Consider the following 22114-nt stretch of genomic DNA (forward strand, 5'->3'; position numbering starts at 1 on the left):
ATTTTTTATTTTATAACACATTAAAAGTTATGTTTTAAAATTCCTGCTTATGCTATGTTCCCTGTACTCCTGTTACCAATTTTGAACTGCATTTAGCCTACTTTATCATTTGGGCCTACTACCTGTGTCTGGCTGTCAGCCACTCATTATAGTTGTCCTCCATTGAACAAAGCAATGCCCCCTGTTTAGTCCTGTTACCAATTTTGAACTGCATTTAACCTACTTTTGTATTTGGGCCCACTACTTGTGTCTGCGCCACTCATTACAATTGTCCTCCACTGAACAAAGCTATGCCGCCTGTTTAGTCCTGTTACCAATTTTGAACTGCATTTACCTACTTTTTTTGGGGAGGGGCCGATATCTGTGTTTCCTCCTCATCCTGCCCATTGCCCAGCCACTGCTAGATGAGTCTGCTGGTACATTGACCCAGACTACTACATTCCCCTTGCACTCTACACAGCCAGAATCTGACCCTGCTGAAAGTCAGGTTCCCCTTCCCGCATACTATACCACCTTACACGGGGACAAAGAGGAAGGTGCAGATGAAGGTGCAGGTTCCTTCATCAGGTGGGGCGGCATACTCGTTGGCACTGGCACAGGACCCCTCATAGTACGCAAAAGTTCTCTGGCAGTGGGAGGCCCCACCCGCCGTCAAACACACCACTGTACTATGAGGGGCCCTGTGCCAGTGCCAACTAGTGGGGCCCCCCCTGCTTGCTCAGAATCACAGCACTTGCAAAGTTGAAATACTTACCTCTCCCTGCTCCACCGCCGTGTTGTATTCCACGATTCCTGGGCCCACGAAAATCTTGAGCCAGCCCTACCCCCCACAACTTTAGCCAAATGACCCCGTTTTCAATGCCTAACTATTATTATAAAGTAAATTAAGATTGACAAGCTTAAGAAATAAGAATTGATGTTTTGGGCATTAAAATGGGCACTGTAGGTGTTTTCCTGTCCTTTACTCACTGCCGACTTTGATTCCCCATTGACTTGCATTGGGTTTCGTGTTTCGGTCGGCCCCCGACTTTTCAAAATAATCGGCCGATTTCACACGACCCGACTTTGGACAAAGTCGGGTTTTGCGAAACCCAACTCGATCCTAAAAAAGTAAAAGTCGCTCAATTCTACTGGACATGTGAGACACTACATTTTTTTTGAGCAGAGAAAATGCGCAACGTCAAAAACTCATTGTGGTAACTTAACCTTAAAGGTCCAAAGAATGATTTCTATGGCAAACCACTTTGCCGCACCGCACACACCACCCTGCAGGGCAAAGCGGTGGTGGAATGGCAGCGTGACTTGTGGAGCTGGCCGCTTCCAGCTTTGTGAATGGGATTTCTGCTGAGGGTCGTGCACGGTACCACTATGTGGCGATTGTACAAAGCTTTCACGTCCCATTATTTTCCTCAGTCTTAAGTATAAAGAATCAAATACTCAATATCCCATTTCACTGTAATTAGCAAACCCAATTAATTAGCGGTGGATTGTTCCACTAATGTTCTGCACATTTCCACAGAAACCTCTCCACCATAAATAGCTCGCTCATCATTTCCTTCCGTGATACTCGGATTCCTGTAGATTCCTGAACATTAACACTTTGTACTTAAGAAAACAGTAAGGATGTGCTCTGATGTGGCAGATGTGTTGCAGACATTGGTTTCTGCAAGAGTTAAATGTCCAGGTCTAACACTGACAACCGATCCTTACAAGAGGTCATCAACTTTATATCGCTGGCAGTCCGTAACGTGGCACCTCCACCAATCGCCTGTTATTTGTCTCAGCTGTGGCAGGAAATCATGTACTTGGCAGCTTCATACATTCAGTGGCCCCTCCCTAGGATGGCACCTTTTTCCTCATTCATCGTATAGGAGATGAGGTGCCGCACCCGAGAGCAGCCATGCTGTGCCGCCTCCACACACTATATAGGTTTAATAATTCAACTGATCGGTGGGGTTCGGAGAGTGGGATCCCCACTAATCTAGTATTTATGACCTATTTTAAGGATAGGTCATCAATATGTTAGTCACAGACATCCCCTTTAATTAGATGGCTAGGACAATTGTAGAGATTTTGACAAATCTGCCACATCTATTCACCAACCGGACGCCTAATGTAATGGTGGGCTGATCTTTTTTTTTTTTTTTCTCCGCACATCACATATCGGGAAGACGCCGTACTCCCATGCACAGATGGCTCAATGCGCACGACAAAAGTTCAGCCTGTGGCGCACACTACTCTATAGCTCTCCTCTATTGGGATGGTAGGGCATCGTGCAACTGTCCTATGGAAAGCGGGCTTGAAAAGTCTTCAGCTTTTATCTAAATCCGCCACACGGCTCAGGAGTTATGGACTTGTGATGTACCGCTAACTTGTATGGTCTGTACCCTGCGAGCACCGCCCCTGAGTAATTATGCAGAGCAGCTTAAAGACCCGCCCTGAAATGGTCCTGTCAGCCACGCCCAATTGGAAAAGGCCCGTATCTCTAGAACTGTATGGAGGATTTAAATGTGCAATAAAACAACATTCTGGAGAGCAGCAGCAATAACAGAAGTGAAAACTGGTCACATCTGAAATGGTCCCTTTAAAACCCTAACTGGCTGCCACTATACCTCACTAGATGGTCATTACTGGACCTTTTTCTAGAGCTCCATGTTTTGCTGCACTGTGCAATAACAGCTGTAAGGCGCTATGTTACCTATCCTGACATGACTGCTCCCCTTAGATTCTAGACGAGCATGTAATGCAGGTGACGACTGTGCCGCCTCTACTTCCAGGTCACGTGACCGTGCCCCTGTGTCTCACCAGGCCCAGAACAGCTCGACGGTGACAGTTCTCACTTGTCAAAAAACTCTAATTGTAATGGAAATAAATAGAAAAAAATAAAAAACAAATTCCCTTTTGGATGACGTAAGAAAAACAGTAAAAAAGAAAAAAAAAAAAAAAAAAAAAAAGATAATGTAAAAACCCATAAATAATGACAAAGAGCCCTCCTATCATAAACCGAGCCTCCTCATCCTGGCATCACATATGGCATGTCATATATCAAAATAACCAGCACAAAATAATGGAAAAGAATATACAGGTTTCAGCTGTTTGACAAGTACATACGAAGAACTGTAAAAAGTCTACCGGTCAGAATGATTCTAGGGAAAATTGGTTAAACCTGATTCTCCTAGTGAAAAAAACTATGGTCTCCTTTTTATCCTATTCAAAGTGTTTTGTTTTGTTTTTTTGTTACAAAAGTTCATTATTAAGAATGTGTGTCCTGTTCTGGAACATCTGACCATGACTGACTGACGTTTCCGTGCCAGTGACTCGCCGTGGGTGACTGGCACTGATCTCCTTGCCAAGCTTGGAGGAGGTGACGGCCCTGGTTCCAGATACAGGTGAAGAGTGTCCCGATAAGAAAGGCGCAAACTGCTTAAAAACCCTACTAATGCAGCATGTGGACATATTGTGGACTGGTGATAATTGTCCGTACCTGACGATATAGATATAATATTTATGTATACATGTATTTTTTTGTTTTTAAAGGCAAACCTCATTTTGTTGCTAATTTACAGCTGTTGTGACTGTTTTACTACACTGGTTATTGCTTCCTTTTTGTGGTATTCTTATCATCTCTGCATTCTGCTGCCTTATGCACGAGTCCAAATGTCTTTATGATATAACTAAATCACCAGGACACAAGGGACACAAGACAAGCAGTGTTGTCATGGGAGCAAAGGTGCTGAGGATAGTCTTCAACACAAACTAGATACAGTATCTAACAACTAATTTGGATATCAACTTTTTTTGTTGATATTTACGTTTACTGCATTAGTACTTTATTTTTAGTTATAGGGCTAGATTTTTTTTGGGGTTTCAAATGGCAATAATTTTCTACAGTAAGAAAAAAAATGTAGAAAAAAATGTGTAAGAAACTGGCACATGTGAGAACAGCCATAAAAAAGTAACTGGCGTTTTTACATTATTTCTTTTTTTTTACAAATCAATAGTATACATGAAAATAAAATATTTTGTAATACATCTTATTGGAATAATCTGCGGGTCATTCTAGAAATTCTCAATTTTATGGGTTATTTCTATCTTCACATTTTCCAATTATTGAGACAGTTGGTGCTCATAAGGTTCTATGGAAAACAGTAACTGTCGTTTCAGGAGAACTTGAAGCAGAATGTCTGTGCCTGCCTGTAGCTCTTCCCATAAAGTTTCAAACGTACTGTCTTCAATAAATATTTTACCTGGGAATGGTGATGGGCGAGCATGCTCGGATAAGGTGTTATCTGAGCATGCTTGTGTCCTAATTGAGTATTTTTGGCGTGTTCGAAAAATATGCTTGAGTCGCCGCGGCTACATGTCTCGCGACTTAGAGTTGCTTTTTTCCATGCGCACTATTGACTTAAGAAATAAAACGATGGTTACTCTTTACAGTCCTCTGCAGATGCAGAAGATGTGATTCCGGCTCATACTGACTAACTGGGCAACCACCATTTAATTTAATCATTGCATGTGAAGGAGAAACTACAAATGGCTTTGCTGGCACACAACTCTTTTTCCTCCTCTGCAAGGACCATGTGTTATGTATTAGCTGAGATTCAGAAGGAGATCTGGAAGTCTCCTCCTCCCTCAATCCACATCACGGTTACTATGCCAATGACTAAGTGCTCGCTGAAGTGGATCACAACCTATCTGAATAAGTTTTGTGCCTCTGCTGTTCAAACAGCGAGAACACGTCTACTCGTCTCCCTGCTGCCTATTATTCATTTCAATAATATATTAAAAACGGCTGAAAATTGTAATGAGCAGTAAATTGTATTTAGATGCACCATCCAACAATCCCCATTTATGAAGATGGGAATAAGCCAAAGTTTAGCTGTTCTTTAAATATCCTTAAGATAGGCCGCCATTGTGTAAAGGTCGGGCTCAACCCCTTGTCACCTTCAGAAATAGACGGCTCCTTTCCATAGGACAAGACGCTGTGCCTCTGTAAACAATTAGGAGGGGTGTTCTTATTTTTTTTTTCATTAATGGTCTTTGGCTCGATCTTGACTTGATTGATGAGCGATCTGTGGGAGGATCGATCCTGTGCAAGCCTAGATGGGTGTTTTCCGCCTTTGGGTTGCCTTGTTTCTTCATGACGTCCTTCTCTAGTGATTGCTCTCTTCGTATGATGCATCCATAGTAGCTTGGTGATCCCTGCTTTGAGTGACACGGCTGGCTAGATTTGTTCTGAAATTGATTTATTTGATCTGTTTGTCATCCATAAAATTCATAACATCCTTCTCCATCACCATATACTAGTTTTTTATTTTTTTATTTTATCGTCAATAGATAAGCCGACAATATTTAAAACGCTTATCCGGGACAATTTACATTTTTTTATGTGTCTAATTACTTATATGCATGTAGTCGTTAACTATCTGCCTGGTGAAGATCTCTGCCAGCTCAGAGTAGTCACTGACGACGCCTGCTGTCAATTCTGTGCTGTCCGGAGACATGTCGACAGAGCAGCTGCTTCTCTTCCACTCTGCTCTGTTAACAAGGCGTGACTGCTGATGTCATGCTGATTGACAGCCAGCTCCCCGCTGCATATCTGCGGGGAGCCAGCTATCAATCCAAGTGATGCCGGCAGTCACGCCCCATTGCCAGAGCAGCCCAGAAGAGTAAGCTGCATTGTTAGGCTACGTTCACACTAGCGTTGTGCGTCGGCGACGCAACGCACGCAAAAACGCCGCAAAACGCGCGCAAAAACGCTGCGTTTTGCGACGCATGCGTCGTTTTTTGCCGAAATTTGGACGCAAGAAAAATGCGACTTGTTGCGTTTTCTTGGTCCGACGCTAGCGGCAAAAAAGACGCATGCGTCGCACAATGCAACAAAAAAAAAAAACGCATGCGTCCCCCATGTTAAATATAGGGGCGCATGACGCATGCGTCGCCGCTGCGTCGCCCGACGCAAACTAGCATAACGCTAGTGTGAACGTAGACTTAGCGTGAAGCAGCAGAATCGCCGGCAGGACCGGTGTAGTATTGCTCTTAGCCGGCGCCGGGCAGAACAGGCAAATAGTTAGCAACTACCTGCCAGTCTGTTCTTAGCCCCATGAGAAAAAAAAAGTCTCAGATAACCCAGTCAGTTGCATTGTTCTACTACACAGAACTAATATCCTAAAATGAAATTCTTTATTACTTTTTTGTTACTTTACAGCTTTGTAGACATTAATTTTACTCTGACTGTCATTATTCTGCATGGGATCTGTCAGGGTTCTCCTTGTAATTCCCGGAACCACCTGATACACATTGCTTTCTACATAGCTAAAATTGTTCAGAGGTCAAGTGGGAAACATTCGGCGGATTAACCGGATTAACAGTAATGCATGAAAGGTCACATAGATCTAATTTCATTTTCACCCTTTCGTTGCAGAGGAAAATGATAAGATTTTGGTGGAACAGGAGGAAGAGGAAGAAGAGGAGGAAGAAGAGGACATCATTTCTCAAACAGAAGACTTGGTAAACCAGGCCCCTCCTGATCCTGCTTCTCCACCAGCGCCTGCACCTCCTCCACCCCCACCTCCTCCCCTACCTACTCCAGTAGCCGTCATTCCCCTTCCTGTGGTAACCAGCACTCCTCAACCAGTAGTCCAAACATCTTTGTCACCTCCTGTTGTTCATCGTCAGCCACCTGTTGTCAACCCGCCTGTTATCAACAAAGATGTATCCCTGGCTCCTGTCATCCAGCGACCACCAGGTCCCGGACTCCCAGAGATCAAGACAACACCTTTAAGTGTAGGAAGTCCTAAGCAGCTGCACCATTACTCAACCCCTGTACTGGCAATAACACACCACCACATTGTGCAGCAACAGCAACAACAACAGCAGCAGCAACAGCAACCAATACAGCCCCAGCCAGCAGCCCTACAGCACCCACAGCAGCAGCAGCAGCCTCCAGCACAACCCTTGGGTGCTCTTAGACTATCTTCAGTAGATGATGGAAGGCCGAATGAGCAGAGAAGACGACCTGGAGGGTAAGAACTTCCTCATTACGACCAAAACTAGAGCTTTTGGTGTTACTCTGCCCTAACCATTTTTAAGATCTTAGATGCATCACAGATGATTCCATAATCTTCAAGTGTATAAGAAATGTAGGCGTACGTGTCCTTCTGTCTGACTAGTGATGATAAGCTCAAAATTGCTTCATTCTCTGTTCCCGATCCACCTGTCACATATGTCCTCAGCATTTGATCGGTAGGGTCCAAAAACCATAACCTGACAATAGTCAATGAAGTATTGTGCCACTTTGTCTTTTGTCGGCTCCACTTAGCTTTTGGTCCATGGGCTGCATGGTCTGACTTTTGGTAGGACACGGTTTTAGTGCCACTGGCTCTATGTTTAGGCTATGAGGAGGTTAGGGTGGTTGGACTCCAGCTAATACACATGAGTAGTATATAGGCCTGTAATGTATGTGATGACTGATACAAGTTAACCAGCTTTAAAAAAAAAAAAGAGAAAGAAACGCGGATTCATCAAGTCCGGTGTTTTGTACTCTAGTCCTGATGAAGAGTCCCCTAGTAATATGCACCTCTTCATGAATTGTGTGCACATTTCAGCTGCCGCGCACCAGCATATGAAGTGTACTTCTGTCAGGTGATGTCATTTGTTATGATGAAGTTATTGGCCACATTCGACTATTCCTCCTATTTCACAAACCTCACCCTCTTTTCAAAAAATTGGCCTAAAAAATGCCAAAAATCACAAAATGCAATGGGCTCAAATATTTTTCAACCTTCCATTTTTACTGCCGATTTCTGGCACAAACTGATGCATTGGCCCCAAAATATTTGTGTTACTCCTTGATAGAGTAAGGGTATGTGCACACGTTGCGGTTTTTGCTGCGGATCTGCAGCGGTTTTGACGCTGCGGATCCGCAGCAGTTTTCCATGCGGTGTACAGTACAATGTTAACCTATGGAAAACAAAAACCGCTGTGCACATGCTGCGGAAAAAAACGCGCGGAAACGCTGCGGTTTATTTTCCACAGCATGTCAATTTTTTGCGCGGAATCCGCAGCGGTTTGGCACCTGCTCCATGTTAAAAATCCGCAGGTGTAAAACCGCAGTGGAAACCGCACAAAAAAACGCGATAAATCCGCAGTACTTTTTGCACTGCGGATTTAATCAAATCCGCAGCGGAAAATTCCGCAACGGAATCCTCAGCGTGTGCACATGGCCTAACACAATAATGTTATTGTTTTCAAAGAAGGTCAACTTGCATCTGTCATTTTGGGATATTTCAAGCTGAGAGTTAAGGTAAGAGTAGACACATTTACAGAGTTGGTATTGGTGCCCTATTTTGGATCAACTTCTATCCTCTTGACTATACTTGGATGTAAGTAGCATTAAAGTGTAATTGTTGTTTCAAGTGACTTTTCAGAATAGGTTGTCTATAAGGAGTAGCACTATTTCTGGCAATAAGAGAAAAATGCTCAGAATTGCAGGCTACAAGTTGTCCCCCTGTCTCCCTCACTTATCCCCTTCATCCTCTTCCTGTTCCCCCTCTCCATAGACTTAGAGAGGCAGCAACTGTAATCTGATCCCTCAGTGAATTGAGGACCTGTTTTCATTGAAGACAGATTTGAACAATGAAGATAGAGGAGACTGATAAGTAGTTAAAGGGGCATTTTTTTTCTTTAGTAAGGTATATTAGAACATTTTTAATCTTAACATGTTTCTATTGATTTTTGGAAATATCTGTATATTCGGTGTATTAATTTTAAATATCCGTTTCTTCTAATGGTACATCTGCTAATTATTTCCCCTTCAATTAATTAGGATAAATTTTATATTCATGTTGTAAGTATTTTGGTTCCTTGTATGTACTTTGCCTGGCAGAAGGCGATTCTCCATAAGGATTCAGTGCTTTACATTGCTTTATTTTTTCCCCAAGATCATTTATTAGAACTATTGGCTAATTTTGTAAAGAAAAAAAAGAGACTATTGAATTTAGTTTTTGTCAGAATACAGCCCTTTCTAAAATAGGAGTGAACTATGAGCGCTATATATAGTGGCAGGTTATGAGCTCATCTTTTTTTTATGGAGCCTTTACCATACAGAATAGTTACCAATTTTGGCAACTGGACCTATAATCACAGTGTAGCATCATTGGTCTGTGGGTTTATATATTTTTGCTTTGTGGAGTTTTTTTTTTTTTTTTTTTACATAAATGAGTGTAAGGCAATAAACTAGTGGATTATATAATCTGTTTTCCGCTTTTGTTCTTTTGCCTGCAGGGCTGGCACTCGGGAAGTTCATAATAAATTGGAGAAAAACAGGTATGTAATTAGCCCTGGCGCTCTCCTTTCTGTACCAACTCCCTAGACCACTTATGCAGTATTTATCTAACTTAATGCTCCAAGTTAACCGATTAATTTAATATTTAGTATGGCTTTGGTCTCAAGGCACGTAATCGGATTTTGTAGTCTAAAAATTTTATTTTACTTCATTTTTTTTTTTATTGAGGCCGTAATTGCCACATAAACATTTTTATAGTTCGTTTTATTAGGCGTTAATTGCTTCAAGTAGCTCTTACCAGTACTACAAGCCAGGATGTAGGTTTCAGGTTCTGCGGACTGTTGCCTCCGGACACGTGGAAGACAACTGTTTTCCCGGAAAGTGACTGATAGAAGTAATTATGTGTTCAACTATTGATAACTTGTATAGTATTCATCTGTATACAAAGCTGACTGTGCAAATACCTTGTGCTACTTATTGCAAGTTGTGTTGAATTCACAAATTCACAATTCTGTAGGCTTCGGAGCATGGATCGACCACGCTTAATGGCAGAGGGGTCTACAGCTGTCTGTCGAGGTTCATGGAGGGTGTATAGCTACATTAACTCTCCCACTGAGGTACAAGCTACAGGAGAAATCTATCTTTGTACCCCATTAGTCCTTAGAAATGAAGAACTTTACATTTTGTAGTTTTTGAGTTCATCTAATCTTCCATGAATGTTATCTATTCATGGGTTCGTCAACACTTTCCAATGACAACCAGCAAAATTGTGGATGCGGCTCTTGGCTGCACATTAGCATGTATTTATATAGCTGCTCAATTTTTAATTTTTTTTTAAATAGATTATATTTCTGTGTAATAGGGAACCTGGTGTTTCATTGTGAACGTATGCTTGATTTCCTCAATTCTGGTCCAGCAGACCATACGAGAAAGAACATGTAGACAGATTATTATTATTATAGCGCCATTTATTCCATGGCGCTTTACATGTGAGGAGGGGTATACATAATAAAACAAGTACAATAATCTTGAACAATACAAGTCACAACTGGTACAGGAGGAGAGAGGACCCTGCCCGCGAGGGCTCACAATCTACAAGGGATGGGTGAGAATACAGTAGGTGAGGGTAGAGCTGGTTGTGCAGCGGTTTGGTCAGATGAAGATTACTAGTGATTAGGAGTGATCGGTCAGACGGCGTAATGCTTCAGCCTCCTAATAACTGCATCTCCGATAAATTGATCAGACTTTAGTTATTTTATTAGATGAAAAATAGAAAGCGTCCACTTCAGGGCTTTGAGATGTACACTCGTATGTAAACTTGTTTGGAAGCATCTTGACTTAATTTTGGCAATAGATAAATGTCTGACACAACTGCAACACTTGCTTGCGTATTTTAGTTTGTATTGCATGACTTTGTAGAATCTGTATCTCTAGGCTAGGATACACCATCACTTAGATTGGTGGTGTCTGACCTATGGGATCCCCACAGATCTTGAGAATGGAGGCGCCCCACAGCTGGTTTAGTGAGGTGTCCCATTCAGTTTTATTTTACCTGTAAAATGGCCGCGAACTATGAAAAACTGGCCATTCCCAATCGGGTTGGACGAATGCCAGTCATAAAGTGACAGCACAGCCTTGTGATAAGAGAACAGCAGCTTGTTAGGGGATTCATGCTGCCAGAACCCTTAGGAGCATCTCCCAGGGATAGGATCTCTTGTTTCAAACCTCAATCTTAAAACCGTTTATGCGGAGAAGAGAAAAGAAATTGCAGATAGCACTCACCGGTCCTTAAAACTTCTTCCTTTATTCAATTACTTAAAACGTCATGCCAGAGGAACAGGTTACTGGGATGTGCGAGCCAGTGTAGACGACGGCCGTTTCGCACTGCATGACGCTTAAACGGGTCACTGACCCGTTGAAGCGCCGTGCAGCGCGAAACGGTCGTCGTTCTACAATGCCATTTTCTGCAGCCCGAACCATCTGGTAACCGACATGTTGTGTACATTCTCACATGAATTTAATGTACCCTAGAAGGATGGCGTGTAGCTTGGAAGCAGGGACAAGTAAGTGCTAGTAGAGCAATGTGTAGCCCACTCTATTGGTGGAATGGGGGTCTCCTGATCAAATAAGTTGTAGAGGTGGCAGTACATTAGTGCTACTATCTCCAGCAGCTCACATTTACTACAATGGAGAGAAGTGCATGCATGCTGCCTCCCTCTCTGGTGTGCTAGCGGGAAAGCGCCCAATAGCTTGGAGCACTAGAAGGGGTACTGGCACCTATCAGACATTTCTGCCATATGCTTTGCACAGGTTAGAAATGTCCCTGATAGTAATGCCTCTACGTAATGGTGTCTTTAGCTTTCATCATTCTGCATGCCATCAGCCTTTGCCTGCCTTACAAAATAATAAAATCCGCATCTACTCGCCCTTCACACTCCCCGCATCATCTGTTGCTCTGCCACTGCTCTGGTGACTCTCTACTGGTGCAGTGATGATGTCCATCAATAGCGCTGCATCTAATCACTAGGCTCAGTGACTCTGCTGATATAGACAGCACAAGCCCCTCAGTGATTGTCTACAGAAGGGACGTCGCTACACTCAGGTTAAGTCACCAGAGCAGCGGCACAGACGCAGCGCTGGACCCAGGGAGGGTGAGAACTGGTCATTTCTATTACACTGCTCCAAAAAATAACGGGAACACTTAAAGAACAGAATATAACTCCAAGTAAATCAGACTTCTGTGAAATCAAACTGTCCACTTAGGAAGCAACACTGATTAACAATCAATTTCACATGCTGTTGTGCAAATGGAATAGACAACAGATGAAAATTATTGGCAATTATCAAGACACACTCAATAAAGGAGTGGTTCTGCAGGTGGGGACCACAGACCACATCTCAGTACCAATGCTTTCTGGCTGGTGTTTTGGTAACTTTTGAATGTTGGTTGTGCTTTCACACTCGTGGTAGCATGAGACGGACTCTACAACCCACACAAGCGGCTTAGGTAGTGCAGCTCATCCAGGATGCCACATCAATGCGAGCTGTAGCAAGAAGGTTTGCCGTATGTCAGCGTAGTGTCCAGAGGCTGGAGGCGCTACCAGGAGACAGGCCAGTACACTAGGAGACATTCAGGGGGCCGTAGGAGGGCAACAACCCGGCAGCAGGACCGCTACCTCAGCCGTTGTGCAAGGAGGAACAGGAGGAGCACTGCCAGAGCCCTGCAAAATCGCCTCCAGCAGGCCACAAATGTGCATGTGTCTGCAGAAACGGTTAGAAACCGACTCCATGAGGATGGTCTGAGTGCCCAACATCCACAGATGGGGGTTGTGCTTACAGCCCAACACCGTGGAGGACGATTGGCATTTGCTGCAGAACACCAGGATTGGCAAATTCGTCACTGGCGCCCTGTGCTCTTCACAGATGAAAGCAGGTTCACCCTGAGCACATGTGACAGACGTGACAGAGTCGGGAGACGCCGTGGAGAGCGATCTGCTGCCTTCAGCATCCTTCAGCATGACCGGTTTGGCAGTAGGTCAGTAATGGTGTGGGGTGGCAATTTTTTGGAGGGCTGCACAGCCCTCCATGTGCTCACCAGAGGTAGCCTGACTGCCTTTAGGTACCGAGATGAGATCCTCAGACCCCTTGTGAAACCATATGCTGGTGCGGTTGGCCCTGGTTTCCTCCTAATGCAGGACAATGCCAGGCCTCATGTGGCTGGAGTGTGTCAGCAGTTCCTGCAAGATGAAGGCATTGTAGCTATGGACTGGCCCGCCTGTTCCCCAGACTTGAATCCGATTGAACACATCTGGGACATCCTGTCTCGCACCATCCACCAATGTCACGTTGCACCACAGACTGTCCAGGAGTTGACGGATGCTTTAGTCCAGGTCTGAGAGGAGATCCCTCAGGAGTCCATCTGCCACCTCATCAGGAGCATGCCCAGGCATTGTAGAGAGAACATACAGGCACGTGGTGGCCACACACACTACTGAGCATCATTTCCTTGTCTTGAGGCATTTCCTCTGAAGTTGGATCAGCCTGTAACTTCATTTTCCACTTTGATTTTGAGCATCCTTCCAACTCCAGACCTCCGTGGGATATTAGTTCTGATTTACATTGATACATTTTAGATTTTATTGTTCTCAACACATTCCACTATGTAATGAATAAAGATTTACAACTGGAATATTTCATTCAGTGATATCTAGGATGTGGGATTTTAGTGTTCCCTTTATTTTTTTGAGCAGTGTATTTTAAATTAAAATAGTGTGCAAAATGCTGGGAGTGGAATCCCCCCAATACGTTAGTTGTAGGTCTTCAGATGGGTCTAATCTGACATCGGGGCCCATAGACCAGAACATGTTTTGCAACCTTATTTTAAACTCTGTTAAAACTTAGATGTTTGTCACCAATAGAGCGTTTCCCTGCCTTATGCTGCAGGGATTCTTATGTACGTATGCTGGTATTTGGCAGGCCTCATTACTTTGCATTACCAAGCAACCATATGATTCTCCTTCTTGGTGACCACTATTTTTCTACAGATGTGGTCTTCATGCCTTCCTGTGCAGGCATTGTTCTTTTAGATCAAATCTTTTCAGAAAACAGTAGGTGCCAGAAGATTTCAGACCACATACACAGCACTTCAGTCATATCGGGGGAAATGTTCAGGAACAATGACATTATTCAATGATGTGCACAAGAAATCCTAGACCTGTGCTTTGTGTTTGCTGTAACAGATTACCTGGAATTGATACATAGTAAGAATGTGATCGTTTTACCAATGATCCGTTTTGTTCTCTTGCAGACGAGCACACCTTAAGGAATGTTTTGAGACGCTAAAAAGAAACATCCCAAATGTAGATGACAAGAAGACGTCCAACCTCAGCGTGCTGAGAAGTGCTCTGCGATACATCCAGGTAAGGCTTCCATCAATATTGTGAGTCTGATTGATTCTTTGAAGCAATTTCTGTCTCATCCTGACGAGAACATAAATCATTCAGTACATGTCCGCTTCTACCTGTAGTCAGGGTGTAGCTGCTGATGGTGGATGCCAACAAGCCACTTTTCCTTGGCGCCATGTGAATCTTGTAGCCATTGTATAAATACTTGTTAATATGATTGCAAAGCTGTATTACCAAATATCAAGAATTTGTTTCCTAAACCAATTAATCCACTGGGGCAGATGTGTGAAAACCAGTAGGCACTGGAGGGATTCCGGCTGTTTATACTCTTCCCCTTGTGCTTGCAGTAGTTTTCCTCTATAATATACTAATATTACTTGTTCTATAATTTCTCTTTACTTGAATTTTGGCTGGTGTATCCAAATTTTGATGATCATATGCTGTTTTCTCTTGGACAATAGCCCATAATAATGTCATGACTTCGCTGCCCCTGATATCAGCGTCTGCTTTTTATTATTACAAATTGCACTGAATTAGAATTTTGCTTTTCTGCAGAACTGAAATTGTAAATTATTTTGTTTAGGAAATCTCCTTTCCCTCCTTTTGCTTTTCTACTTGTCGGCGTCTCCCGCTGGTATAACATGGGCTCTTGAATAGTCTTGTGAGATACTGCTTCTAGCACAGCAATCACATGCCTGGAATAGTATAGCGGCAGCACAAAGAAGTAAAAATGAAGCAAACGTCACAGCAGGGAACATAACCCAGAAATCTAGAATTCAGAAGATTCAGCTGGGAATTGTGCAGGAATCGCTCAGAACCGTGGACCTTTCTTTTGCCTCCCTAGAAATCCTCTTTTCCATATAACATGACTGTGACTCCTCAGTGACTGGTCACTTTCCGCTACTCCTGCTCTATAGGACTGATCTGCCGGATATAGGTTATGGCCAAGTAAGGGTGCATTCACATGACACTTTATGGTCTCATAGTCAAAAATAAAAAAAAACTCAAACCGCACAACTGTTTTACTGCAAATTGGCAGATTATAGATCAATAAGTGGGAAATAGTTGAATTCAGGTTTTTGGGATGATGTTGATCCCTATGGTTGGCTTAAAACTAACCTGTCAGCAGATTTTTCTACCCCAAACCAATGTCATCTGTGTAAAGTAGCGGTAATGTTGATTCAGTCCTTATCATTAGAAATCCTAGTTTAGGTATTTTCAGGAGTCCACCTGAAAATGTTCATGCAAATGAGCCACAGTTGCCCGGCGTTGGCACTGCACAGCTCTCCTTATTTCCCCCGGCCGCTGCCGGCCCCTATCAATAACTGACGGGCCACTCTTGTCTCTCCCACTCGAGATGTTACCAGGATGCCATCTTTCCCTGGAGTGGAGCATGCACAGTGGCATCCTGATGACATTGTGAGAGCCGGAGTATCGATCTGCGTAGTCGCCACCTTAGAGAACAATGGCACCTGCGCGACATCTCGAATAGGGAGGCAAAAGTGGCGTCTGTCAGGCGTGAGATGAGAAATAAGGAGAGAAACCTGAGAACTGTAAGTGCAGTGCCAACCCCTCAGTTGCATAAATTTGTGATGGATTTCTTCAAAACGGATATGCAGATTTCTACTACAAAGATGTGGCTTTACTCCGCATTGCAGCGACTTTACATAGATGACATTAGTTTGGGGTGTAAAATCCTCCGGAAGGTTCCATTATTACAAACTTACTGTAAATTAAGCTTAATACACAGATTATACCCTACAGGTGTTTTTATACATGTTGCAGGTTTCTTTGTGGCTCTGGTTTTGGAATTGCTAGAATTCCTTAATTTTACATGATGTTTTACAAATGTAACAGTTGTTTCCCTGCAGATTGAAAGTGACTCTGTCTGAAAAATTATTCTGTGCAAAGTACAGGCGCATGCTGCATCATGTCTTGCCTGCTGTATGTGAAGCTAGCCTTGCGTTCGGTTCCAGTGCCAGAACAGTACACAAACGTCCACCAGAACCTGAACCCCATTGAAAATACCTTTTGTGGCTTACCCTCCTTGTGGAGTGTGCCAATAACTGCCAACTGGTCATCTGTCAAGTCAGCAGTCTTCCCCATGATTGTGGAGCCTACTGAAACAGACTGAGACCTTTTTAAACATTTAGGAAGCCTTTGCAGGTGTTTCTTGTTAATTATTCTAATTTTTTTACTGAGATAATGACTTAAGTAATATGTCTGTCCACACTGAAAGACCTGTCAAATAGGAAATTGTTTTACTTGATGTACATGCGGCTGTTCTCCTGAATCTGGTGGTGGTGGTTTGTTATTGTCCTTATGCTTCTCCACTATGGAGATGTGGCCCCCTATTTTCTGTATGTAAATCTTGCCTTATTAGCCAATTGGGCGTGGGCTCCAAGAATATACCCACATACAAAAGTTGAGGGCCATGCCCCTTTGATTGTCAGTACTAGATTTACATACAGGAAAGAGAGGGACAAAACATCAAGAATGGAGAGGCATGGTACAAAGAAAACCATGCCAGATTCAGAATAGTGAGCAGGTAAAAAAGGCATATTGGCCTTGAGTGTCAGCTCCAGCTCCGATATTCCGATAGTAGATGTATAATACATTGCATGTAACTTCTCATGACTGGTGTATGATAAGGATACTGGGATAGGGTAGAATAAGAAAAGCAATAGTGATCTTCTATGACTGGGGGTCATTTGTGGCATTTTGTTAGTGTATTTGTGAGATGCCCAGCATAGTAACACTGCGCTTGCAGTTCTTCATGCATTTTTGGTAAAAAGGGAATTTGTGATCCAATAGAAAAATGTTCCATCTAGTAGTCCACATAATTTCATACAGTGCAGCATTTAGAGCTGTTGGTTTGGATGACAGAGGATAGGTTTAATGCATTAATGCAGCGCTCCCGTTTCAGTCACCGGATCGGCGCAGGTTTAGTCTAGGCTCTGAGTATAGAGAGCGGTGACTGAAAGAGCTTGTTAGTCTACTTTATAAGGGAACACTTAGGCATTATTAGTTTATAAAGAAAGACTCGGGCACAAATACTTTATTTGATGGGGGCTTGAGCCATTATTATTTTATTAGGGGGCACTCATTGTATTATTACTTACAAGGGGGTCCTCTGTGAATGTGAACCTTTAAAGAGGCAAATGGGGCTTCTACGATTTCTTCAACTAGAATGTGGCTGAAGACCATATTTCAGAGGTGAATGACATTGACAAGGTAGGAGCGGTTGAGGACCCATACTCTATACTTTCAGGCATAAAGAGCCAGCGACTTCCTAGTAGAAGCCGTCCGTAGGGTGCACAGGTCACTTACTTTAACAACTTCAGGGTTTCCAAACCCAGAAGCGGTTAAAGGACATGACATAAGATGGAACCTGTACATATCGGTGTCGTTTTGACATTGCTGTGCATTTTGTTCATTTTATGGAGCGCTTTGGAGTAGCTGTTTGAGGTGGAATCCGATTGAAACGTGCCATGTGCAAAATAAATGGAGACGCCGTGTGAGACGCACTTAAGGGAGCAAAAAATGGAGGTTTACCACTTGGACTCCTCGCTTCCCAGGCAGACGTGTGTATCTAGACCTTTAGCACTGCACATGTTTGCCATTTAAAATAAAGAAATTAATGCAGGAAATTGAATAGAACAGTGCAGTCAGCCGTGGTTTCTATGGTTGGGACTTTGGGACCCTGACGTATGCCAGAAAGACACCTTATTGCACATGTTGATCTATTAAAGGCAATCTGTCGCGTCTGCCAGGGCAGGGGTGTATTCACAAGTTGGTTTTGGCTGCAGTCGTCTTGCAATGCAGTTTTTGCCACCTGTTTGTTTTTCAGCTGAAAAACATTTAGGCCAAGCATACACGTTGCAGAATTGCCGTGGAAATTTCCGCAGCAATTCCGCTACTCCTGCCGCTGATATATCGCATGCGGAATTGGCATGCGTTTTCCCGCTAAACACTAGCGTTTTGCAAGCGTTTTTAAGCTTACAGAATGCTAGCGTTTTCCAAGCGATCTGTTGCATCACTTGGCAAACTGATTGACAGGTTGGTCACGCTTGTCAAACATAGTGTTTGATAAGTGTGATTAACTTTTTACTATTGATGCTGCCTATGCAGCATCAATAGTAAAAAGATAGAACGTTTAAAAAAAATAAAAAATCATGATATGCTCACCTTCCGGCGTCCCCGGCAGTCTTCCCGCTCCTCGTGATGCTTCCGTTCCCAATAATGCATTGCGGCAATAACCCCAGATGATGTAGCGGTCTCGCGAAACCGCTACGTCATCACAGGTCATTTTGCAATGCATTATTGGGAACTGAAGCATCGCAAGGAGCGGGAAGACTGCCGGGAGTCTCCTCTCCTCCACCCTGGTTACCAATCACACATGATCTGCTTACTTCCCCCATGATGGGCATAGCCACATGCGGAAAGTAAGCGGATCAATGCATTACTATGTGTCCCGCGATTCCGCACAAAGAATGAACATGCTGCATTTTTTTCCGGAATGTGATTCCGCCGCAGAAAAAAAGCAACACGTGCACAAAAAATGGAGAATGCATTCTAATAGGATTCTTAATGTATGCGGTTTTTTTTGCGAAAAATCCTGAACGTTTGCACACAGCCTTACTTTACATGTCACCTGTAAAAACTGCAAAGAAAAACGGAGAATTTGGTTAAGGCCGCAAGCATCGTAAATGCACCATAATGACATATATCCTGATTCCACCACTGTGACCCTCATTCACGCCGTCACTAGACATACTCTCATATAGAAAATCGGAGAACCATTGTTCGGCCAACAGCCATCTAATATGTATGCAGGCTTAAGGCTATGGACATGGGCATATATGCCCCAAAAGTGGCCATTGTCAGCAAAGATTCCTAGGCATTCAGCCTCCATTGGAAGCCATTGCTAAAAATAAATAATTAAACCTTCCTGCGTATACTGGGAGCAAAGTGCATGAATAAAATGTGTGCATAAAAGAATGTATCCCAGATTTTTGCTACCCAATCTGAGAACAGCATGATGTAGACCCTGATTACAGCGACGTGTCACTTACCGAGCTGCTTGATATTATTGTTATACAATCGGTGTTTTCTCTGCTGCAGATCTGTCAGTTCTCTGAATGCGGAACTCTATATAACCTCGCCCTCACCACTGATTGGCTGCTTTCTGTGTACACTGTGCATAGGCAAAAAGCTGCCATTCGGCCTTTGGGTCGGGGTTATATAGGCTCTGAATATGGAGGACTACATGGCAGCAGCTTTAATAGTCCACTAGGTATAACTCATACAGATAAACTGTGATTTTATTAAAACTACAGCATCAGCCCAGTAAGTGACACATCACTGGAATCAGGGTCTCTGTCTCTACATTATACTATTCTCTGATGAGGTGGAAAATAAACTGGTGGCAGATTCCCTTTAACTTCATTTATGAATTGCAGCTCCCGCTTCCTCCACCACTGAATATCAACTTGCTCCATATTCTCGCATTACTGTCAGTCAGTGGCCGGGGGAGTCACGGCTTATGCACATTGAGGAACCCTGAGCTCAGGGCTGCTGTGCTTCACGATGTTGCTTATGACTACAACAGTAGAATTGGAGTCTCTGCCATTACTTTATCCTGCCCCCAGTGCAGCCTAAACCTGGTGACAGATTCCCTTTAAATTCTGTGGCCAATTCAGCTGACATGCTGACGGTAAACTACACATGTGGTGTGAATTTAGCCAGAACTCTGATTTCTAATCCATTTAGCCCCTAAAACAGAGACAACTAAAGAACACATAATTTTGTGCTGTGTGTATTACTTGCTGACAATTAAGTGTCATGTTGCTCTGAATTTTAAAGCTGTGTGGGGGGGGGGCGTAGAAATTCATTAGCCAAGGATGTTTTCTGAGTCACGCTTTCTCCACGTTGGCTACATTAACCCTTGTACTGTAAAGAAGGCCGCCCTCTTTGACTGCACAGTCTGTTAGTCATGGTGGTGATGAGAAAATATAGAAGATGGGGACCAGACTAGTTTGGTGCTGCCCAAGCTGGCTTCTCCCTGCGCTGCTAGAGGTGATTGACAGGTCTTTCCCATGGCAGGAGACCTGTCAATCCCCTGCAGAGCAGTTGGACTAGTCTCCTATTTCAGAGAAATCTATACCTGGCAGCAATCATACGGCCAGGCTCCGATTCATGCCGCCCCTAATTCTGAGCAGCTGCATACAAGCCTTACATCACCAAGTACAATGCCAAAATTTCCCAAAACATTTCTCCAAAATCTTGTAGAACTCTGTGAGGGATGAGGGAGACTCCATTTTGGATTTATTCATTCAGGACCGATAGTGCCCCCCACCCTTGGGATAAGTACATAAATCCCCAAAAGAACAGAACTTTTGCCAAATGGCCAGAAAATTAGAGGCCACCTGTTAATGAAGGCAAGGAGGAACAGAGCTGAGACCCCCTTCTGTCTTTTGTGCAAGGCGGCCCACATCAAGGGGAAAGTGTAGACACTTTGGCACGACACCTAGAGATGAATTATGAGAGTACCGTGCATCTCAGGGTTAGGTCCAACATACCTTCAGAACCCTGGGAGCCCTCTGCCCACACCCCTGCATCTCATATTGCTCTAGCTGTCCTGGATGCCGAACTATTGAGACTGGCTCTCCAGAACCTCTTAGCCGACCCAAGTTTAGACTCTCCGTATCAGTCCAGCCCCAGCAAACCAGTTGACACTTCAGTCGTCCCGTTTGGACCTCCCCCTAGGAAGTTATGACCCATCCTAGATATTGGGAATTATTTCAGCTAGGACGTCAAGGGAGAATTCAGACCAACCCAGAGGGGTGGTGGCAAATATGGGAGGGGGCGAGCTAGGGGTTAAAAGCTAGCTACCCACCTTTAGCCTGTGTCATTGTTCTGCCATGGAAGCCACGTCACGTCACATTTGGAGACGGACCAGAAACTAAGAAGGTGCATGTGGATGCGAGAGCTTCCCTCCATCCACAAGTTATATGGAATGGTAACGTGACACTATAGCTAACAGCTATCCCCAACCTGTTACTTCTGGCTGTAATATCTGTATATTACTCTGTATATATTTGTAGTATCTAGCAATTAAAAGAGCAGCCCAACATGAATTGATATTTTATCTCGAAACCCGATTTCCCACGTCCATGAGTCCGGCTAGTACTTATACGCTACCTGGGGTTGGTTTCTGACCCAATATAAGCTTGTTAACGGACCGTGCTTATATCTAACGAGGAACTGGTGGCAGCATACCATTCATTTGGAGCCAAAACGTTGCCCAGACATGTGGGTTTAATAAATCCTGCACAGTTTTTCAGATGATATGGAGTGCTGCCTTTTTTTTAATTTTGTATACTTTGTGCAATCCCTGGACAGGTTGCCTGGGGGCCTTGCACCCGAAGATAAGTAAAATATATATATATATATATATATATATATATATATATATATATATATATATATATATATATATATATATATATATATATATATATATATATATATATAATTTCCGGCCTGGGGATATATATACTGCCCCCACTGCAGTGTCGCGATAGCCAGTACCTGACAGGGCAGCCTCTCCAGTGACTACTTATCCTAGGGTGCAGTTCCCTGACTGACCTGAGGGTAAGGGGGATGCCAGAGTTGTGATTGTGTAAGCTCCGTCACAAATTGGTGACGGCTGGGGGATTTCCGTATCCCCGTCTCTCCTCTTGTGCGTGTTTTTCCTTACAAATGCCTTCCCAGAAGAGCAGAAGCTGTTACAGCTGCAAACAGGGCCACCAAGTCCTCTTAAAAGGGTTGTCCACTACTGACAAGCCCTTTTCAATCACCATATTCCATCCTGCAACTTAATATCAGCCTGTACTCTTTTCCGGGGACGTATGTCACCTGA

The 22114-nt window shown here is 43.5% G+C and overlaps 1 protein-coding gene across 2 annotated transcripts in view; it reads left to right on the forward strand.

The window, feature by feature from the left end:
• The window catches only part of MNT (MAX network transcriptional repressor), a 90584-nt gene that overhangs the window by 39096 nt on the left and 29374 nt on the right, over nt 1-22114 (forward strand). Inside the window, exons 2-4 of one of the 2 annotated variants that reach the window (XM_069761286.1) lie at nt 6425-7025; nt 9286-9327; nt 14094-14205. In XM_069761286.1, the coding sequence (XP_069617387.1) occupies nt 6425-7025; nt 9286-9327; nt 14094-14205 (755 nt within the window). The remainder of the gene's footprint in view (nt 1-6424; nt 7026-9285; nt 9328-14093; nt 14206-22114) is intronic. The other variant, XM_069761287.1, reaches the window with a different exon arrangement.

This window comes from Ranitomeya imitator, chromosome 3, assembly GCF_032444005.1.
Source record: "Ranitomeya imitator isolate aRanImi1 chromosome 3, aRanImi1.pri, whole genome shotgun sequence".
In the NCBI taxonomy this organism is placed as follows: Eukaryota; Metazoa; Chordata; class Amphibia; order Anura; family Dendrobatidae; genus Ranitomeya; species Ranitomeya imitator.